General features: G+C 44.5%; 2 protein-coding genes across 12 annotated transcripts in view; one reads left to right on the forward strand and one right to left on the reverse strand.

Annotated features, from left to right (window-relative positions):
* LOC119160869 (very long chain fatty acid elongase AAEL008004) overlaps positions 1–19,031 on the reverse strand; it is a 119,023-nt gene that overhangs the window by 68,212 nt on the left and 31,780 nt on the right. For 6 of the 11 annotated variants that reach the window (XM_037413135.2, XM_037413137.2, XM_037413136.2 and 3 more), the window contains exon 1: positions 7,675–7,897. The exons of the other annotated variants lie outside the window; for them this stretch is intronic. The gene's annotated coding sequence lies outside the window, so the exon portion shown is untranslated. Of the gene's footprint in view, positions 1–7,674; positions 7,898–19,031 lie in introns of those variants that run through there. 11 annotated transcript variants of the gene reach the window in all.
* LOC142776637 (uncharacterized) lies at positions 10,415–13,159 on the forward strand. Its single transcript, XM_075880608.1, has 2 exons — positions 10,415–10,777; positions 12,554–13,159. Exons 1-2 carry the CDS (start codon positions 10,494–10,496, stop codon positions 12,729–12,731), a joined length of 462 nt encoding a protein of 153 aa, XP_075736723.1. The 5' UTR covers positions 10,415–10,493; the 3' UTR covers positions 12,732–13,159.

Genomic DNA, 19,031 nt, shown 5'->3' on the forward strand with positions numbered 1-19,031 from the left:
GGAAGCCATCGTCGCTGTCCGGAAGCAAACGCCTGGCCACTCGTTTGCTGTTGGCGGACCAGCATTCCTTTTTTTTAACAATGACTCTTGTGTGTGGTTCTGTAAACTGCCCAAACGAACTAAGATGGCCTTCAAGAAGGACGCTTCACTTTCATGAGTGGGTACCGGAAAATCACATTCAGTTTTGCCCGTTTTCCTAGGAAATGAGTAGTGAGGTATGAACAGCTGGTAGCGCTGGCGCTTCGGTGATGGCGAAATGGTAGAGGTTTCTGAGCTTCGTGGGGCCAGTGCACTTTAAAGAACACCAAATGGTCGAAATTTTCAGATCCCTAATTTACAACGCTTCTCGGAATCATATAGTGGTCTTGGGTCGTAAAACGGCAGGTATTATTGTGATAGCGTTCAAGAGCTTGATTCATATGTGGGTTTTAACGTCCCAAAACCACCATATGACTACGAGAGACGCTGTAGTAGAGGGCTCCGGAAATTTCGATCACCTGGGGTTCTTCAACATGCACCAAAATCTGAGCACATGGGCCTACAACTTTTCCGCCTCCATCGAAAATACAGCCGCCGCAGCCGGGATTCGGTCCCGCGACCTGCAGGCGAGCAGCCAAGTACCTTAGCCACTAGACCACCGCGGTGGGGCAGCGTTCAAGAGCTCGTTTCGCAGAAATTTCGGTGTCAGCTTGGGCGCCGTTGACTCTGAGTAAAAATCATTTTGTGCGAGACCAAAAAAAATGAGAAATACGCAAATGAAATGAATAAATAAAATTTTTTGGTCCGAGTGAGAATCAAACCCGGCAGTTCGCTAAAGAAGCTGGTATTCTATACACAAAACCATGTGTCTGCTTGAAAGTGCAGTGAAAATAACTTCCTGTGCTTGGAAATGAAGGGAAGATAGTTTTGACGCTTTAAAACGCACGCGCCTTGTATACAGGCTTCAGAATACTACATGTGTCATCGCAGTATTATTGAGTTCTACAAGCGTACATTGTCAACGGGTATCAAACAAAGAGATTATTATAACGACTTCGTGGTTTGAAGAAGGCCACCTATTAGCACAAACGTTTTACGAATCCAACATGGCATCGCAGTGCCGCACTTTCTTTTACCATACTGTTTAATAGAATAATTTTTAAAACAGTACACAATATCGCACAGAGTTGCACTGTTATATTTGTGGAGACAATAAGCATACAACCAATAGTGGTGAAAAAACTCGAATGCTAAGGCCCGATAGTCAAGAGAGAGTTCCTAATAATTCACTGCACAAGGCAATTGGCGAGGCGTAGCAGCTCTCCGAGATCTAGCTTAAAGTAAAGTTCATCGTAAACACCGTTTAAGGGAATATACATTCGTAATAAATATGTGCGTGAAGACGTTATCGGCTCTGCGTTGCGCTCTAGCATAGCGTCGTCCACACACCGTCTATATCAATGAAGCAGAAAAGACATACCGTAGGGCACCTACGATTTCAAGGTGGCGCTGGCCAGTTTACCTTGTTCCCAACACCAATGGCATATCTTTTCATCAGTTCACAAATGCAGGTTTCAGTCTCTCTGTGCTAGCGACATTGTAAGAAATTACAGTTAGCTCGTTGGCTTGGGGAACGACATTTAACCTTAACAGAGTACTTGCAGTACAAAAGAAGGTGGTGAAGTGTATTGCCGGCATCTGCTAAGAAGCATACACACTATAAAGCGTTTTTGTCAGATACCATATTATTCTTGCTACCACAACTTTTGCAGGTTGGCCATTACATTGCTTTTGGTTTTCTCCACACGTCGTAATAGAATTTCTGACAACTATAGCTAGCTTAACCTCACAAGAGAAAGCTGCTTGTATTAGAAGTGCCAATAAGGAGACTCTCTCGTACGAGAACCAGATGAGGAAATCAAACGCTTGAATTTCTGCTGCCAATCATTTTAAACAAGTATGAAAAAAAACGTTAGTCCCCTACTGATCCTAACAAAAAAAGAGCATACAAAATGTATTGTAAAGAACATTGTACAGGTCCCTTGTTTTTGTTTATATGTGTACCTTTACACTAGCGGAGTACTTGTTGTTGTTGTTGTTAGAACATGCATAGCTCTATTTTTCTATTCATTTCTTGTGTGTTACTTTACACCTATATGTGCAATGTATTTAAGTTTTTGCTCGATGACTGCCTTTCACTTTCTCCAGACATGTATGCCACATCAATATATTCCTGTTGGGCCTTAAGTGCACTCAGGCTACAGTTTAGTACCTTTTGGTCTAGGTTCCCTTCCCACTTCCGTATGAAAAGTAAAGTAAACACAATTTTATGAGGTAATGCTTTGCCCAAGATCAGAACGCCTACTTGGCACGTTTCGTCCTCGAAGAATGTTGAGTATCTACAGAGGTGAGTGGCAGTTTGCACGGATTCCGTACGGGGTAAGTCATATTCATAAACCGGCAAAACTTGTGGGCCTCACTCAGATTCACGTATGACTAATATCTTGTTTTTTATTGCTAACTCGTACTCAAGCTCACTAAAAATATTTCTGAGTCGCACTCACTTCAACTCACGGAAAACTTTCTTCAGCCGGGCTCACCAAATATTATTAACTTTGACTCAATAAGACTGACTCATGGCTGGTTCTTAGTGTGCGTGAGTCGGAGGGAGTCGTTTCCGGACTCCGTAAACCAATAATTGTTTTTTTCAACCATGGTGTCAGTGCTCTGTAACACCAATATCTCACGTAGTCGATGCTCTTTATGGCGCCTTTATATTTAGTACTTACGAAAACGAGTTATGTGTGCTCGCAAACTAGTACCGTTATTTTGTAGAACTGAAAGACGGGCGAGTTGAAACTCATTGATAACTGGGCAGCAGGCAAAATGAAACACACAAGAGAAGGAAACCGGGCAAACACTGATCTAAACACAGAAAATTGATTTGAAGGAAAGCATATATCTCTGTATACAAAAAACTATGCGCCACGCATGATTACAACCAATCGATGAAACAAATTTCTTGCTCTTATAAAGCAACAAAAATGTTCTGGCAAAAGCGTTAGCCAGCCATCAGTTGCTTTATCAGTGCAAGATATTCTCTTCATCGGTCAGATGTAATTTTCCATTACGGATGATTTTCTCTTTCTCTCCCTGTATATATATATATATATATAAATATATATATATATGAAGGGGTCCTTGGATCCAGTAGAAAAGTACCAAAATGTGTAGGATGGGCAAAACAAAGTTTTATTAGCCACGACCTAGAACAATAAAAAGTTTTCATTTTGCCCATCCTCCACTCTTTAGTGTATATATATAAATATATATATATATATATATATATATATATATATATATATATATATATACATACTTATATATATATATATATATATATATATATACGGCTTATATGCAGAAGATTAACTTCGGTTGCCGCAAGGTTATAAATACGAAAGTACATGCGCTTTCACATAACAACTGTTTATTGTGCCGACGTTTCGACAGGAACCCTGTCTTTTTCAAGGCATAATACTATTTACACATGTTCCGTGCCTTTTTATACCCTGTCGAGACAGGAGGAGAGGGGTCAATTGAGAGAGAGAGAGAGAAAAAAAAGAAAAAAGAAGAAACAGCGAAACCGGAGGACAAATATTAAATAAAATATAGAAAATCTAGGAGAAGAAGCAAGACCGACACGGCGTAATTAGAAAGGGGCAGCATTTCAACAGAGTAGGGCAGAGGTAGACGAAGAATGTCATCATTGTCATCAATACCTCCCCCACACCCACACTTCCCCAAGTGGGCAGGGAGCCGTCGTTTTTGTATTTCACCTTTCCGTGTAGTCCGCTGGCGGCTCGTTCCTCTTTGAAGTGTATAACAAGTTAATGGGGAGGGCTTAAGCGCTTTAAGTGCATGCTGGTGGCGTCGGGAGGAGCGAAAAAGCCGGTGAATGAGGCACCGCCATCGATATTCATTATATGGATTGGCTCCTTGTCAGTGAAGGAACAGAATGTGCGTTAAAATGTAAAGAAGAAAAAAAAACCAAGGGGGGGGGGGAGACTATACGACATCCGAGACAGTCACCACACAGATGCGGCTCACTTGGGAAGACATGCGCGCATGCACGAAAAAGTTAACGAAACCACCTAGTTGTCAGCTCCTTGTCAGTGAAGGAACAGAATGTGTGTTTCAACTTGTGCGTCATCAATGACGCCATCAAAAAAGCTGAAAATCTGGACCGCCAGATTCTTCTCAACCACCAGAGAAACGCCGACCAACACCGCAACAAAAACTTGCTATTAACTTTCACGAGCAACCTACCGAACATAAACAAGGTCCTAAGAAAACACTTTAACATATTGGAACAGAGCAAGCGACTATCCAAAATTTTCACTTCTCCTTCTTGTGTTGTATACAGAAGGCCGAAAAATATAAAGGATCATTTAATAAATTAAAAGATAGGTGTGAAACCTCAAATTGGGTGTCACCCTTGCGGAAAAAGCAGATGCAGGGTATGCAAACACATGCAGACAACGACAGTGGCGAAAAGCACCCACTCGGATTTTAAGCACAGAATAAGAGGTGCACTAGACTGTGACTCAGACAACGTCATATACCTCCTGGAATGTGGGGTATGTAACAAGCAATACGTGGGCCAGACAGACACTCCATTTAGAATTAGATTCAACAACCATCGGGCACATGTACGATCTCTGCCAGGCCTTCCACTTTCAAAACACTGCACATTAAAAGACCACAGCTTTGATGACATCAGGGTTACACTACTAGAAAACAACTTTCGAACAATCAGAGAACGGGAACAACGGGAATCTTATTTTATCTACAAATTTAACACGATAAAGTACGGAATAAATGAACACCCAGGCACTTTGTCTGCGTTACGACAACTAAAAGACGCAAACGCTTCTCTCTAATCAGTCCGGTTTCATTACGACAATAATATTACCCGCTAACAAAGCTTTTGGCCTATGCATCTGACAACATAGAAATGATTTGCCTCATCAAGCACAGTCGGAACGCACAGATAAGTGGTCCCGGATGTCGTATTGTCCCCCCCCCTTTTTTTCTTTTTTTTCTTTTTCTTTTTCTTTCTCTTCTTTAAGTTGAAACGAACATTCTGTTCCTTCACTGACAAGGAGCTGACAACTAGGTGGTTTCGTTAACTTTTTCCCGTGCATGCGCGCATGTCTTCCCAAGTGAGCCGCAACTGTGTGGTGACTGTCTCGGATGTCGTATAGTCTCCCCCCCCCCCTTGGTTTTTTTTTCTTCTTTACATTTTAACGCACATTCTGCTCCTTCACTGACAAGGAGCCAATGCATATAATGAATATCGATGGCGGTGCTTCATTCACCGGCTTTTTCGCTCCTCCCGACGCCACCAGCATGCACTTAAAGCACTTAAGCCCTCCCCATTAACTTGTCATACACTTCAAAGAGGAACGAGCCGCCAGCGGACTACACGGAAAGGTGAAATACAAAAACGGCGGCTCCCTGCCCACTTGGGGAAGTGTGGGTGTGGGGGAGGTATTGATGACAATGATGACATTCCTCATCTACCTCTGCCCTACTCTGTTGAAATGCTGCCCCTTTCTAATTACGCCGTGTCGGTCTTGCTTCTTCTCCTAGATTTTCTATATTTTATTTATTGTTTGTCCTCCGGTTTCGCTGTTTCTTCTTTTTTTCTTTTTTTTCTCTCTCTCAATTGACCCCTCCCCTCCTGTCTCGATAGGATATAAAAAGGCACGGAACATGTGTAAATAGTATTATGCCTTGAAAAAGACAGGGTTCCTGTCGAAACGTCGGCACAATAAACAGTTGTTATGTGAAAGCGCATCTACTTTCGTATTTATATATATATTTTTTTTTCTTCAAATAAATTCTCAGTTGGACCAGCACTTTTTGCATATTCACAGCAGTTTTTGCATATTCTTGGTTTTATAAAAAAAGGCTGATGCATGAACATGCACTTATTCACATTCTTCGACACAATAAAATTTCAGTTGGCAGAGAGCGCTTTGTCGGTTGCGTGTGAGTCTCTGTTATCCTCGTCTTTTGCGCTGTTACCCTATAATATAAAATCGTGGCTGAACTCTGATATGCAGAATGACGAGCTTTTGAACACGACATCGTAAGCCATTTTCAGGCATGACAGCGTCGTCGAGGAACTTGGTTTTTGCTTTTTTTCGCATGTACTGTAAGTCAGCACGACATCTCCTGATTTAAGATTCAGCTGGTAAGCGCGACCATATTATGTTCCTTGTTACTCTGCACCTGATTATGACAATTCGTTTATATCCGAACCTAATCGTATCATTTCTGATCTAATATCCAGCTTTCACCAAGCTAACCTCGTGCTATACGGAGACTTCAACTTTGCGGATACTGATTGGGACAACTACGCCACAACACCCAGCGCATCTGAAGATTTCCTTGAAATAGTCCTCATGTACAGCCTTAGCCAAGTTTTCACCATCAACGTACTTGGGGCAAAAGCATTTGTGATGCACACACACACACACACACACACACACACACGCGCGCGCACACACACACACTCACGCACGCTATCGACGCTTTGCGCCTCTCGACCTCAGCCAGGCGTGAGTGCTGGAGCGGCCTACCAAATAGTAGAATCAGCGTCTCCTGTATTTTGGCGAAGCCACTGGGTGTATGAAGCCAATGTTATATGCATCGATGAGACGCGTCGATAGATGTGAATTGCAAGTACAGTCGTACCTGGTAACGACCGTCACTTGGACCTCTTCTTGACAAAGGAGTTTCTTTTCACGGCAATCAAAACGCGATGGGTGTAATTCACGCACAGGTATTTCACGACATGCTAGCACGCAATGCTAATGAGACTGGCGTCAAAATTATCACGCACTGACAAGCTCACACTAAATTATTCGAAGTAGTGCGGCGAAGGCGCTGAATTTGAGGTACGCCAACACAAGCAATTGAAAAGAAGCCACTGGCGAGTGTTACCATCAGTGAGCACTTTGGTGACAACACTGAGATCGTTGACATTATTGTTGCTAACACGTTGTCACTCAAACGTCTGGAGCGGGGCCTGAGGAAACGGTGAATGCGTCGAAGTTCTCTCAATGTAGCAGGCTGCTGAATGCCGCGTTCACCTTTCGTGCGCTGTCTGCCCCCAAAACAAAGTAACTTGAGCGCAACGTACGCAACTTGTACATCACAAAACAAAAGCTTATGCATATTAAAGTTTCGAGTGGCAAGCGCATCTCCCGCTTGAAGTTTGATGTCACTCTTTCTTTAATCTAGATTCTGGTGCACTGTACTCGATCGAATGCTTCCTTGAAAATCACTCAGAGAGTCCTCACACCATTAACATTTGGGCAACAAGTAGTTCTGTTCTGCAAGGCGTACCGCAATGCTCAGTGCTTCGACCTTTTCCGCTTCTAGTCTCTCAAATGACATCCCTGACACTATTTATTTGTCATATGATTATTCACTGATAACTGCGTCCTCCATCGAAGCATATCTTGCCTCAACAACCTATAAAACTCCAAGAAGAAAATTGTAAATTGGTGCTGTCTTTGTCTTATGTCACTCAACTATTCTAATTTGAAGTATATTTATGTGAATCACAAGCACACTTTTTAAATAAACATACTAGAACTCTCTCAATTTCGCAGCACTCACCAAATACGACTGTTGTGGTTACCTCCAAGCTCCTATCGCTGATCTTCTCACGTGGTTTCTTCACATAAAAAAAACCTTATAAGACTGCTCCAAATCACTGTACATCCTCAAACTGTCGCTTTGTTTTTTCCCTGTACGCTTTTTTTTGTCCCTGTAAGGTAACTAAAGCAAATCTTGCGCATCCTTCAGCAGTTTGTAACTCTCACTACACTCATCCATATATAACTCACTGCATGAGAGCAGGGCAGAATCACACGGCACATTTTGTTGCTTAAGCTGGTTTTCCATGCGAGTGGCGAGGCCCAAGGTGATCAAGCGCCCCTAGGTAACGCCACCTAAAGAAACTTCGTTTCACCATGACGCGCCGACACGGCTTCATTTCACATGCAACGCTTACGCGATGCGCCGCGATGGTTGTGAGAGGAAGCCATTCCGCGGGTTTCCTCTCTGCGAGTTCGCATACTTTGGTGCGCTTTAGTTGTGAATTTCACCGGTATTCTACTTTCAGGCTAGACTTTTTTGTTCTTGCGTGTAAGCCTTGAGCGAGCGCCTAAACTGTATAGTGCATTAGAGCTAGTACAATTCAACATCAGTAGTAACATTCATTTCTGTTGCTGCTTTGTCTTCACCACGCAAGTCTTAATGCACGCTCATGCACTTGGCCATAAAAGAGCGAAGCTCAAGTGCCGCGAGACGTTGGTTAGCCGTCTGAGCCGGCAACCAGATTCCAGCAAACCAATCGAAATACTGTGGCTCGTGAAGGAGCTCGCCTCTCTTTTGATTATGGGCATTTCAGTAAATAGAAAATGGCATCTAGGTAAGTCAGTAAACAGGAAGCGGCAACATAAAAACACAACTACTTCCTCATTCAACTAGCGGCAGCATCGTGCGAGTATCCCGATGCTTACGTGCATGTAGTATATACCGGTGCGATAATGTGAGGTCATAGTCACGGCCGTTGACGTTATCTTCCGGCGCCGCTGTGGTGGCGCTGTCGCTTGTTAAGACGTTGTGCAGCGTGCAGCAGTGTGACGCCGGGCAAGCAAATGATGACGTGGAGACTGCGGCGATTTATGCGCAGAGTATGTTGCTACAACGGTAAACTATTCAAATGCGCTGCTTGAGAGGCAAACAGCAACATGCGTTGCGAACTGCTAGTGCAGTAGGCTCCCCAGTTAAGACCAGTGTTGAAGAGTTGCCATTCCAGAACTGAAAGGACTGCGGTATCATTACTCATTTTCATGGCCCTAAATAGAATGAGGACAGCGCTTTAAATAGGAATGAAATTGTTAGTTTTTTGCATGCAATGAAATGGGAATAGAATTGCGTCTTTTACTAAAAATGCAGCACGTTTTCCTCTTTGCGCTTTTTTTTGAAATTTCAGAAAGCCAGAGTTGCGAATATAAAAACAAGGCAGTATTTCACAGATAAATCTAGAAGAAATGAAAAACTGTCTGGCACGGGTATCACAAGTGATCTCCTATGGCTGCCCTATGAGTTACGTCATTTTTTGTGTCTTACACAAGCACACATGCCATTGGTTGCGTTGTGCGTGACGTCGTCCATCTCGTCGAGGCCGCGTCGCCAAGCATGCGAGCATCAGTTTCTCCCGAAGCCTTCCACAAGGGTATGCAACGGACAACTCTAGAAGTGCGCCGACAGTGCAAACTTCAGAGAGCTCACATGCGTCGGGCCGATGGTGCAGTCTCAGCTCAAAAACAGGCCCGGGAGGCCGACTGTCGGCATCAACCGCGTACCGATGATTCGACAGCCAAGACGCGCTAAATCGCGAACGGACACGCAAGCGCTCATGGCGGGCGAATTGTGCCAACCACGCCACCAAGTTAGCTCGCGATGTCAAACGCTTGCAGTAACACCGCACTAGACTATGTATGTGTGGTTCTTGAGGAAGGGAAAAAGGCAGAAAATTTTTTTCTGCCTATGGGCGACACAGCGTAAGTGCCTCTACGCACAGCAAGTGGCGTCGCAGCGTCAAGTTGATGATTTCGGGAGCTCGTATAATGCCTCGTTGCCCGCTCTTCCGATCCGAGTGACGACTTTTGCAGCAGCCGCCATTAGAGAGTTTTAGAAAGCTACGGAAATACGTTACGGGAATACGACACGGTTCCTTTCCGTATGCTCGTACAATGGTCACGCATGCGCACTGATCAGCCGGTTCAGTGTTGCCGCCTTTCCGTAACGTGTTTACGTAGCTTGCTAAAACTCACTATTATCCCTCCCGCTGCATACCGTATTCGCTCTGGCGCGTAGTGGCCCACTAGAATAACGCAAATGGTTGTAGCCCTGAGGAACTGAACATCCAGGCATAACATTCCCAGGAAAGATGACGACAGTTATAGCGCAAGAACAGAATGACGACAAAGAGACAAATGGTCTCTTCGTTTTGGCTGCACCGGCTGAACCAGTTCAAAGGGTGCAGCACCTTCGTCCTCGTTTTGCCGGAGCAGCGCGCGCCCTCTGTCGCACCCTCTGCACTGGCTCCCTCGTTTTGTCTAGGTGTAAGCCTAGTTCCTGACGAGTTCTGTACCGGCGTGCACGCACTCCAAAGCAGGTGCAGAGTAGTGCAGCATGGCGGGCGTCCCCCCAAGGCCAGAGCAGACGACGTTGCAAATAGTTGTTCAGGGCGTTCAAAAGGAAGTTAAGGCACTTCACAATCCCGACGGGTCATTTATGACGGACGCCAACGGTTACGTCTATGAGGCATCAGGTAAGTCAGGCTGCATGCATTGCCAAAAAACGTGGTTAGCGGCCAGGAGTCGTAGTCGGTCAGCAAACAGCCTCGTAGCATTGCTTATGCTATGTCGGTATTTTTAATCTTGGTTTTCGCCCTTGCAGACGGCAAGCGCGTTACGTTGCGGTTCATGGCAGGGAATCGTGAAAATGACCCCCCTCCGGCACAACCGCCGACGCCTTCTCCTGCCTGCGACGGCGACGTTGACAGCGATGGGGCTTTAGCCGCATTTCCAGCAGCAGCCGCGTCGGCTGAAGATGTGGAAGAGCTTTGGAGCGCCCGAAAAACAAGGTTCTTCATCGCCAAATACTCGGAAATGAAGGACTTGGTGGGAAAAACCAGGGCACTTCGGTATGTCATCCTATGTCCAAAATTATTTGCAGCTTTTTATTATTCCGTTTCACTCTAGGCAAGCACCAACAAGATAAGGGCGCATGAAGTTCACAATGGCGATGGTTATTGTTGCCTACATTTTACTGCCAGCAATTTACATTTTACTGCCCCCCCCCACTGAAAAAAAATTTTGGCTATGCGCCTGACTGTGACATATACGTTTACATATACACACAAACAGTATGTATAGTCACGCACATATATACACAACGAAGGCATTCGTAATGTTTCATTAAGTCAAGTGATCTTCAAAAACAGCGACGGTGCTTTTGTGTTGGGCATTGCACAACCGCTGTCTTGCCGAAAAGGTGCAGCACCTCCAAGCTCAAGCCATGTTGCAAGTGTAGTGCTGCCTTGAGAATTTGCACTAGAGGGAATTGCATGTTGTTATTCTGAGGCACATCTCTAGCAAGTCTCGCCCTGCAGTCCTTGTGTCTTCACTGTCTGTCCGCATTTCTCTCGCACTGCCACTTTTCAAGATGGTGCAGCTCATTGTTAAAAGAGATATGCTTCTTGACACGTGCTACCCTATCTTTGAACCTAGACTGCGCCGTCGTGTCAGCAAACAAGGTTGCGCAGCTGCATGTTTTACAATGCAAAGACAGGTTAGAATATGGCTGTCTCCTTAGTGAAGCTTTATGATCCAAAAGAGTGATTTACACAATGTTCAACTTCTCCAACATAATGCTTCCCGCACAAAAAGAACGTTCGCAGTTATCAGAAGTGTGTGAATAGTGAATTTCGGAACCTAATCAAGTAAGAGTCAAATAGTAATGGCACCAAATAGAATACAAATAGTAATTGAATACTGTTTGAATAGTAAGTAGACCATTTTCAAAACAGCCTTAGAACAGAACATTTTATTTGAAACAAATAGTCACAAACTTTCGACAAAGGCCATTACAGTCAGTTTGAATCTACTCAAAATACCACAATTACGAAAACTAAGGTAATCTCGTATGCAGCAGGAACTAGAATATTCGTAACATTTTGTAATTGTAGGTTCAACTACGGCATTGACTAGCGTTATCAACGTGAGACTTTGTCACCTCACTTTAAATAAAATTGGGACACAAAAACAAAACAATTTACAACCAAACATTGCAGATACAACTAAATATGTAACGGAGCAGATCAACCCGTCATCACAACATGGCCTGCGCACTAAAAGCGGATAACAATGGGCGTTGAAATTTACATCTGCAAGAACAATTTACGCAAACGCAAAACTTGTATCTGTTGCTAGTCGTGAAGCTGCAAGCACTCGTAGTTCCCACCTTTGGTTATTACAAGACGAAGACAGGAGCTGATAAATGCGATACAGCTAAAGTGCAGTAAAAATTGAGCAAGAATGGAGCTTTCAGAAGCGCATTCATTCGACAATCAATATAGTGTAGGTAGTCTTGCAAAAGCTTGGGCTGCGTACAGGTCACATTAGGGATTGAAAGAATGACTTGTAGCTGTTTCGTTGTTTTGGGGTTCTCCCGCCAGTGCCGATTATTAAAAGAATATTTGTTACTTAGAATATGTGCAATTCGATTCGACTTAGGAACCGAATACAGTGCTGTTTGATTCATTATCCAAAATTTTCGAATAATCGAACATCCCTAGCAATTATCCCTGAAAGCTACACATATGAAGTACTAAGGAAAGGTTCATGTGCTACTGCAAGACTTGGGTCACGTTACGTCGCTTCCTTCTTTCCTACTAACTGTGCTTTGCTTTTTTGTTTAGCACAAGAAGGCTTCTGTGGAAGAAGTTGGCTGAGGCCATCAATACGGAGTTCTTGTGCAACGTGACTGCCACACAAGTGGAAAACAAATGGAAGTCGCTGGACAGAGCATATAAAAAGTCAAAAAAAGACAACAATTCTTCAGGTCACCACCGTGTGAACTGTGAATATGAAGAGTAAGTTACGATTGTGTCTTCATATCTTCAGTGATTCTCATAGTGTCTATTACAGAGAGCTGGCAGAAGTCTTGGAAAAAGAACATAGTGTAAATCCAAGGCTGCTCTTGGAGCCTGGAAAAACAATCCTGCCTAGTGCAAGTCCAGAGTAAGTAAAAATTACTTAATTTGTGCTGTAGCCTGGAAATGACATGGCACCTGTACAATTACTTTCAACAGCACCAGCATCACTGAAGCACCTCAAGATGCAGCAGTCCCAGTCGAGTGCAACACAGCATCCAAAGTTCGGAGCAGCACAACGCCAAAAAGGAAGCGCCAGAGTAGGTCCCAAGTCACGCCGCTCTTGGAGGCATTAGAAAAAATGCAAGCTTCGAGAGCTAAGCAAGAGGAGGCAGCAGTGAAACAACTGGAGGAAAGAAAAAAATGGGAAGAGGCAAAGGCAAAGCGGCATGATGAGCGCATGCAGCGATTCGATCGGTTGATCGACGTACTCTCAAATAAGGACGGGTTATAATATGGGCAATAAACTTTTATAACACTAGCAGTGTCTACTCCATCTAATTTGTTAAAAAAAAACATTGCTTCTAGACGCGGCACCCCACTTCGCAAAACATTTGCACACTGAATAAATCGCGAAGCAAAGATGAACTTCTAGCACTGTTCCTTTGCAATGAACTCTCGCAGAGACTGACTGTAGCCTGGCAGACTGCAATCAAAATCTCCTTCACTTTCATCATTGCCCACATCTTCTTCTTGGGGAAGCGTTGCAAGTTCCTCAAGGAAGTCCCTTTCATCGTTGCACATGTTGTGTAGCACACACGCAGCCATAACTATATAGCAGCACTGTTGCACACTTTTTGCATCAACAAGGTAGAGCCTCCTAAAACGCTGTTTAAGCAGGCCGAAGGTGTTCTCAATAAGCACTCGTTGTTGACTGTGTCGTTTATTGAAGCTCTTTTTCCACGTAGGAAAAGAACTTCCATTGTCCTTGAATGGGGTCATGAGCCATGGCATCAGTGGATATGCACTGTCACCCAGTATATAATTGTCTTCACATTCCTGAATTGCGCGTGCAAAGAAGGGGCTCTCCCTCAGGACACGGGCGTCGTGAACCGAACCTGGAAACCCAATAAACACGTTCAGCAACTTGTTCCTGTCGTCGCAGATTCCTTGCAGGATTATCGAAGGCCACTTTTTCCGGTTGAAGTAAGACTGCGTAGATTCGCTTGGAGTGAGTATCCCGATGTGTGATCCATCGATACAGCCGATGGTGTTTCTTGGGCCCTTGCCTTTACTTTTGGCGAGGAAGCCGTTCTTTATGCGGGTCACTTCCGCGCTACTAGGCCAGCAAATTATCTCATCGCTAATAGCGTGTAAGAAGTGAACGACCCGTGTCACACAAACATGAACAGACGACTCGGTAACATCGAATTTGTCGCCTATGGCGTACATAGATATTTGTGAGCCTAGGTACACAAGCGCTATGAGGCATGTTTTTTCGGCACTGATTTGTTGGCGGCCTTGCACTGCCCTTGGGTAGAAGGCTGAAGTCTTGAACTTGGCCCTGAAACTATCAAAAGTCTCCCTGGACAGCCTGAAGAGGCGCTTGAATTCATACTCATGGTACCTGCCGATAATGCTTTCGTACCCGGGTACACGGTTGGCATCGTCGCGCACCAACGCGCACGCGACCAAGATGCACGCATCGTCGTACTCATCGTCGCAGTCACTGCAAACGGCACCGCTGACGGAATCGTCGTCGCTGCTCGAGTCCAGCAATTCCATCGCAGTCACAAGAAGTGCCATCACGGCCGTGTATTGATCGGACAAGGCGGCGGAGGCGGCTATTTTAGGCTTACACTACAAGGTGTTCTCCGGCCTGCACTCACGTCAACTCACGCCTTCGTTTTGGCTGTAGCCGTCGCGCGCTAGTGTCGGCTAGTGCCGAGGCGTGGTTGAGGCTGCACCTGCACTTGCTCGACCGGCGCTGCACGCTCACTGCACCGCTTGGCACCGCTTTTTCTGCACCTGCACTTTTCTGAACTAGTGCAAGCCAAATCGAAGATTCCTAAAAAGAACACGTAGGCACAACTCTCCGTCGTTCTGTTCTCGCGCTATAACTATCGTCATGTTATACCAACTAGCCCAAGCTGCCACACTTCTAAGTTACATTTCGAAGAAAGCCGGCACGTGAGCTCTATAGCTAGGCGAAGACGATGCAGGAGCTACAATGGCAGAGGGAGCAGTACGAAAGGTGGCAGCACCCTAAGCGGGGGCGCGTGCGTCAAGGCACCCTACAAGCGCGTTTACCGGGACGAACGCCCGCTTTTGGCGCGAGAGTCTGCAGCGGCACTTTGGCTTCGGCTGCGACGTCTGTGACCGCATGTGGTCTGAGGACAACGCTTTGACTAACGCATTGCGAAACACATTTAGCCACGCATTACACTTCCCCACGACCGCGATCATGTGAGGCACAATGTGCGGCATGTGAAATAAGCACTTTGGTTAACCCAAGCCCAACGTATGTCTAACTTCGTTAAATGAAACGAACACGCAACCAATAATTGCGGAAGGCTTCAGTGTCACGTCGGGTTGAACCCACTGCTAAACACTGGGGCCGTACGTTTCAGCTTGCATTGGTTAACCATTTGCACGGTGATTTTTACTGTGGCTTTACTGATTACAAGCTCCGTACATTTATAGGCAATACTTCCACTACAATTATGTCTTTATATCGACTGTGTTTCCCTTACGTTTGTCGCCCTTTTGCGTAACCGCAGTTGTATGTCGTGGGTGTCGATTACGCATACTACTGCGGCAGCGTACTCCCCCCGCCCCTTCTTGTTATGCCTTGTTACTTACTGTTTATTTACCTCAATGGCACCGCAACCATCTGCTGTCTCCCCATCCTTCACTTCTTTGTCTTTGATTCTTTCACCATCGGTAACCCGGACACATAATCGAAAAAGCACTTGTCGAAGTGGTGATGCGCATTGAAGCTGGCGCGATGGAAGCTTTCGCATCTCCCACTGAACCATCGCTGGCGAGATGGTTCAGTGGAAGCTTTCGTATGCTAGCTTGCGCACCGTCTCACCTCATAATACCCCCCCCCCCCCCCCTTTCTAATACTCTCTTCTTTTTCTACGACTAGCCTTCTCACCACTAGCGTTCTGCACTACCAAGGCTATGGGGCGTAAGCAACCACGTACTTGCTTAGCAAATCATTGTTCTTGAGGACGGTTACCTTACAATTGGCAGGGTTAAGACATATCCGCTCGTTTGGCACGTATTACGTCACATTGATGTGTGATACAACTCTTGGTCTTCCGATTTATATTGTTGGCCTATCATTGCTGTATAAGTAACTACCAGTAACCGTGTTTACAAATCGACATGGCAGCACCCATTCAGACGAAACCACTCGCTTCTATATTGGAACTTACTCTTCTTATTTCCCTGTCTTGAACATGTACAGCAACAAATAAATGGTGAAATTATCCATCACATTGTAGCATTTCACGCTGACGACAAAGGTTCAAGTGCACAGTGTTGTTATTTACAAAATCAGCTTTTTTTAGCCACGCCTGCTAATCCAAACGTGTCAATAATTTGATAACGGTTCGTGGGAGGCTTATAGCCCGTTATTTTTTTTTAACTGGAAGGTCAAGGGGCGTACAGGTTGAAGCCTTCAAGAACACCTATTATGACTACTGTTTCTTAGTAAATTCATCCTCTTCGATCCGAATTTCGGGGTGAGGCCCCTGCCACTAGAGCACCCTACGCCCCTGCCTCCCCCCCCCCTCCTATCAACGGGCCTTGTTCAAGAAATCAGCGCATGAGAATAACGTATACACTGCTCTCGAAAGGTGAGAAGTTTATACAAAGCGAATACAAGCGCCAATTCGTAACTCACGAGTCACACAGCCCACGATGACCGCTGAGTAAGTTTGACCAATTCGTATGGAAAGATTCTGGGAACGAGAGTCGGCGCACAGCTAAGCATAACCGGTGATTATGTTTCATGGCCCATAAGATACACAGGGCTACACAGAATACCCCTTCTTACGGCGTGCCATATCGAGCCGTGAAACGTATACATATACTGCGCACCACACTCTGTGATTTGCAAAATCCCAGGTCAACGATTCCCATGACGGGAAGAGAATTTGCGAGAGAACGACGAAAAGCTGTAAACGCGACGCAATATACGGCACCTCCTTGCAGACCGTCTATTGGCGATATGTGTGAGAGGTATTGTTGAAACTTAAAAGTTACACGCGCCGGTTATTGCATAAGCGTTATACTTGGATTACTCGTTGTGGATGAAGCCATATATGTTTTTTTTCAGCGATGACTTGGGATTTCTTAACCGCCCTTGCACGTGCGAGAAGAATGAATACATGTGGAGGGTAATAATCACTTATCGTGTTGGCTAACAGGCTCTGTAGTCTTTGTAGTGGTGAAGGAATCTTCTGAGAAGATGTATGGACATATGGAAGCATTTGTCCAAAGTTGCTCGAGGTATGTCAGCAAGGTCCTGTCCCTAGACCTTGGAAACATGTTTTGCGTACATTTACCAGTCCCAATACATCTCATGACATCAGCTTTATATGGCGTTCATTCTTATAGTGATAAAATTTTCAAGATACCTTTCCTACGTTAAATATATACAGGAAATGAATTTAACTGCCTGGTCATTTCCGAGTGACAATGAGCTAAATTTTTTCTATCCCAATGATTTCAAAGGAATAAAATTGTGGGAGTTCTAATTCTCCCGTATGAAATCAGAAAGCAAAGAAGGCGCCCATTTCTAAACTCTCGTTCAGACCTATGTTGGTGCCACCAATCGATAAAGTTGCAACAGAACAAAAAGACACCTGCAAACGGCTTGTCTGCTATGATGGAAATTCCGTCGAGAACAGCAAAAGGTAAAGGACGGAACTTTTTAGACTGCCAGCTTTTAGCAGCGGGTGTCGGCAAAGCAAGTTTCTTCCAGTGCGTGTGGCCGCTTCTCGGCTCTAGTCCGGCAGTCGCGATCACCTCACGTCATTCACCCATTGGTTGACCTTAGGCAGACGCGCTTCCGCGAGCGATTATTGCCCATTCTGCCAATTGTCATCGCTGCGGTGAGCGCACGCATGCTTTAAAAACTGCTTTTGGGCTCCCGCAACGGCAGCCCCTTCTCTATTGTAGCAACAGCACTGTCGTGTGAAACAGGTTTTTTAACCTTGACTGGCACACAAGTATAAATCATCGCTAAGCATGCCTACTTAATCACATCGCCGTTATATATATAAAGTGTACCCTGTCCGTTTTCGACCTTCTCCGATGGTACTGAAAACAGTGCAAGTGCAAGTATATGAGAATCTGAAACGTAGTTTGAGGTGGTAAATTAAGCAAATAAAAATTGTGTTGCCTAGAGAGCGCTTCAAACTTTGAGTACCCCGGTAAAACTCTTTCACGGCACATAATGGATGTAATATTACTGGTTTGAGTAGTTATTAGGAAACTTTTTTTTTCATTTTTCACAAGCTGCTCGTTCTTGACCATGATAGTTTATTCACTTGTGTTTTTATTTTCTTTTTTTTCGCTTCGGTAAAAAATTGCAATTAGCTGCATGTTTACCGTTCTTTTATTAAAAACAACTTTTTATTAGTATTTTCAAAATTTTTATATGCTCCTATAATAAATCATTAAAATATTTCAGGAGCAAATCAAGCAAAAATATTGCCAAAATATTGTGTCCAAGTTAGAAAAAACCGCACTTTCACCCACATTGTGGCTCAATTTTTGTATTGGAGTGGCCAAAGTAAAAGTAAAGATTTTTTGTTGTTGCATTGCATAATTTCTTACCAGGATAAGCAAAAAGCTTCGAAACAGCACGTCTTGTTTTAAGTGACAAAATTTTTTTCTAATTGAACAACTACAAGGTAGTACGAAGCGTGCGTTTGCTTCACCCTCACTGAATAGCACCGTCAGCGTCAGGCTTGAATGATGGCTTTTCGGGAGCGAATAACGCATGTCACACATTTCCTTGTCACTTATTTGGTAATGCTGATCTATCGAACGTCAAAAGGGGGCAGTAGTGCTTTTTCACGGAGCAGTATTTTCCCCATTGAATCATCAAGGGGCAGGTCATAATCAACCGCTTTTCAGTTCAAAGCGTAAGAAATATAATGCAGTCGATGGGCTGCAATGCAATATTGGGGCACTGTCTTTGGCTTCGATAATTTAATAGACGAGTCCTTTATGATAATTAACCACATATAAAGTATATTTATTCTAGGCTATTTTTCTGATATTT

Source organism: Rhipicephalus microplus, chromosome X, assembly GCF_043290135.1.
Source record: "Rhipicephalus microplus isolate Deutch F79 chromosome X, USDA_Rmic, whole genome shotgun sequence".
NCBI classification, from domain to species: domain Eukaryota; kingdom Metazoa; phylum Arthropoda; class Arachnida; order Ixodida; family Ixodidae; genus Rhipicephalus; species Rhipicephalus microplus.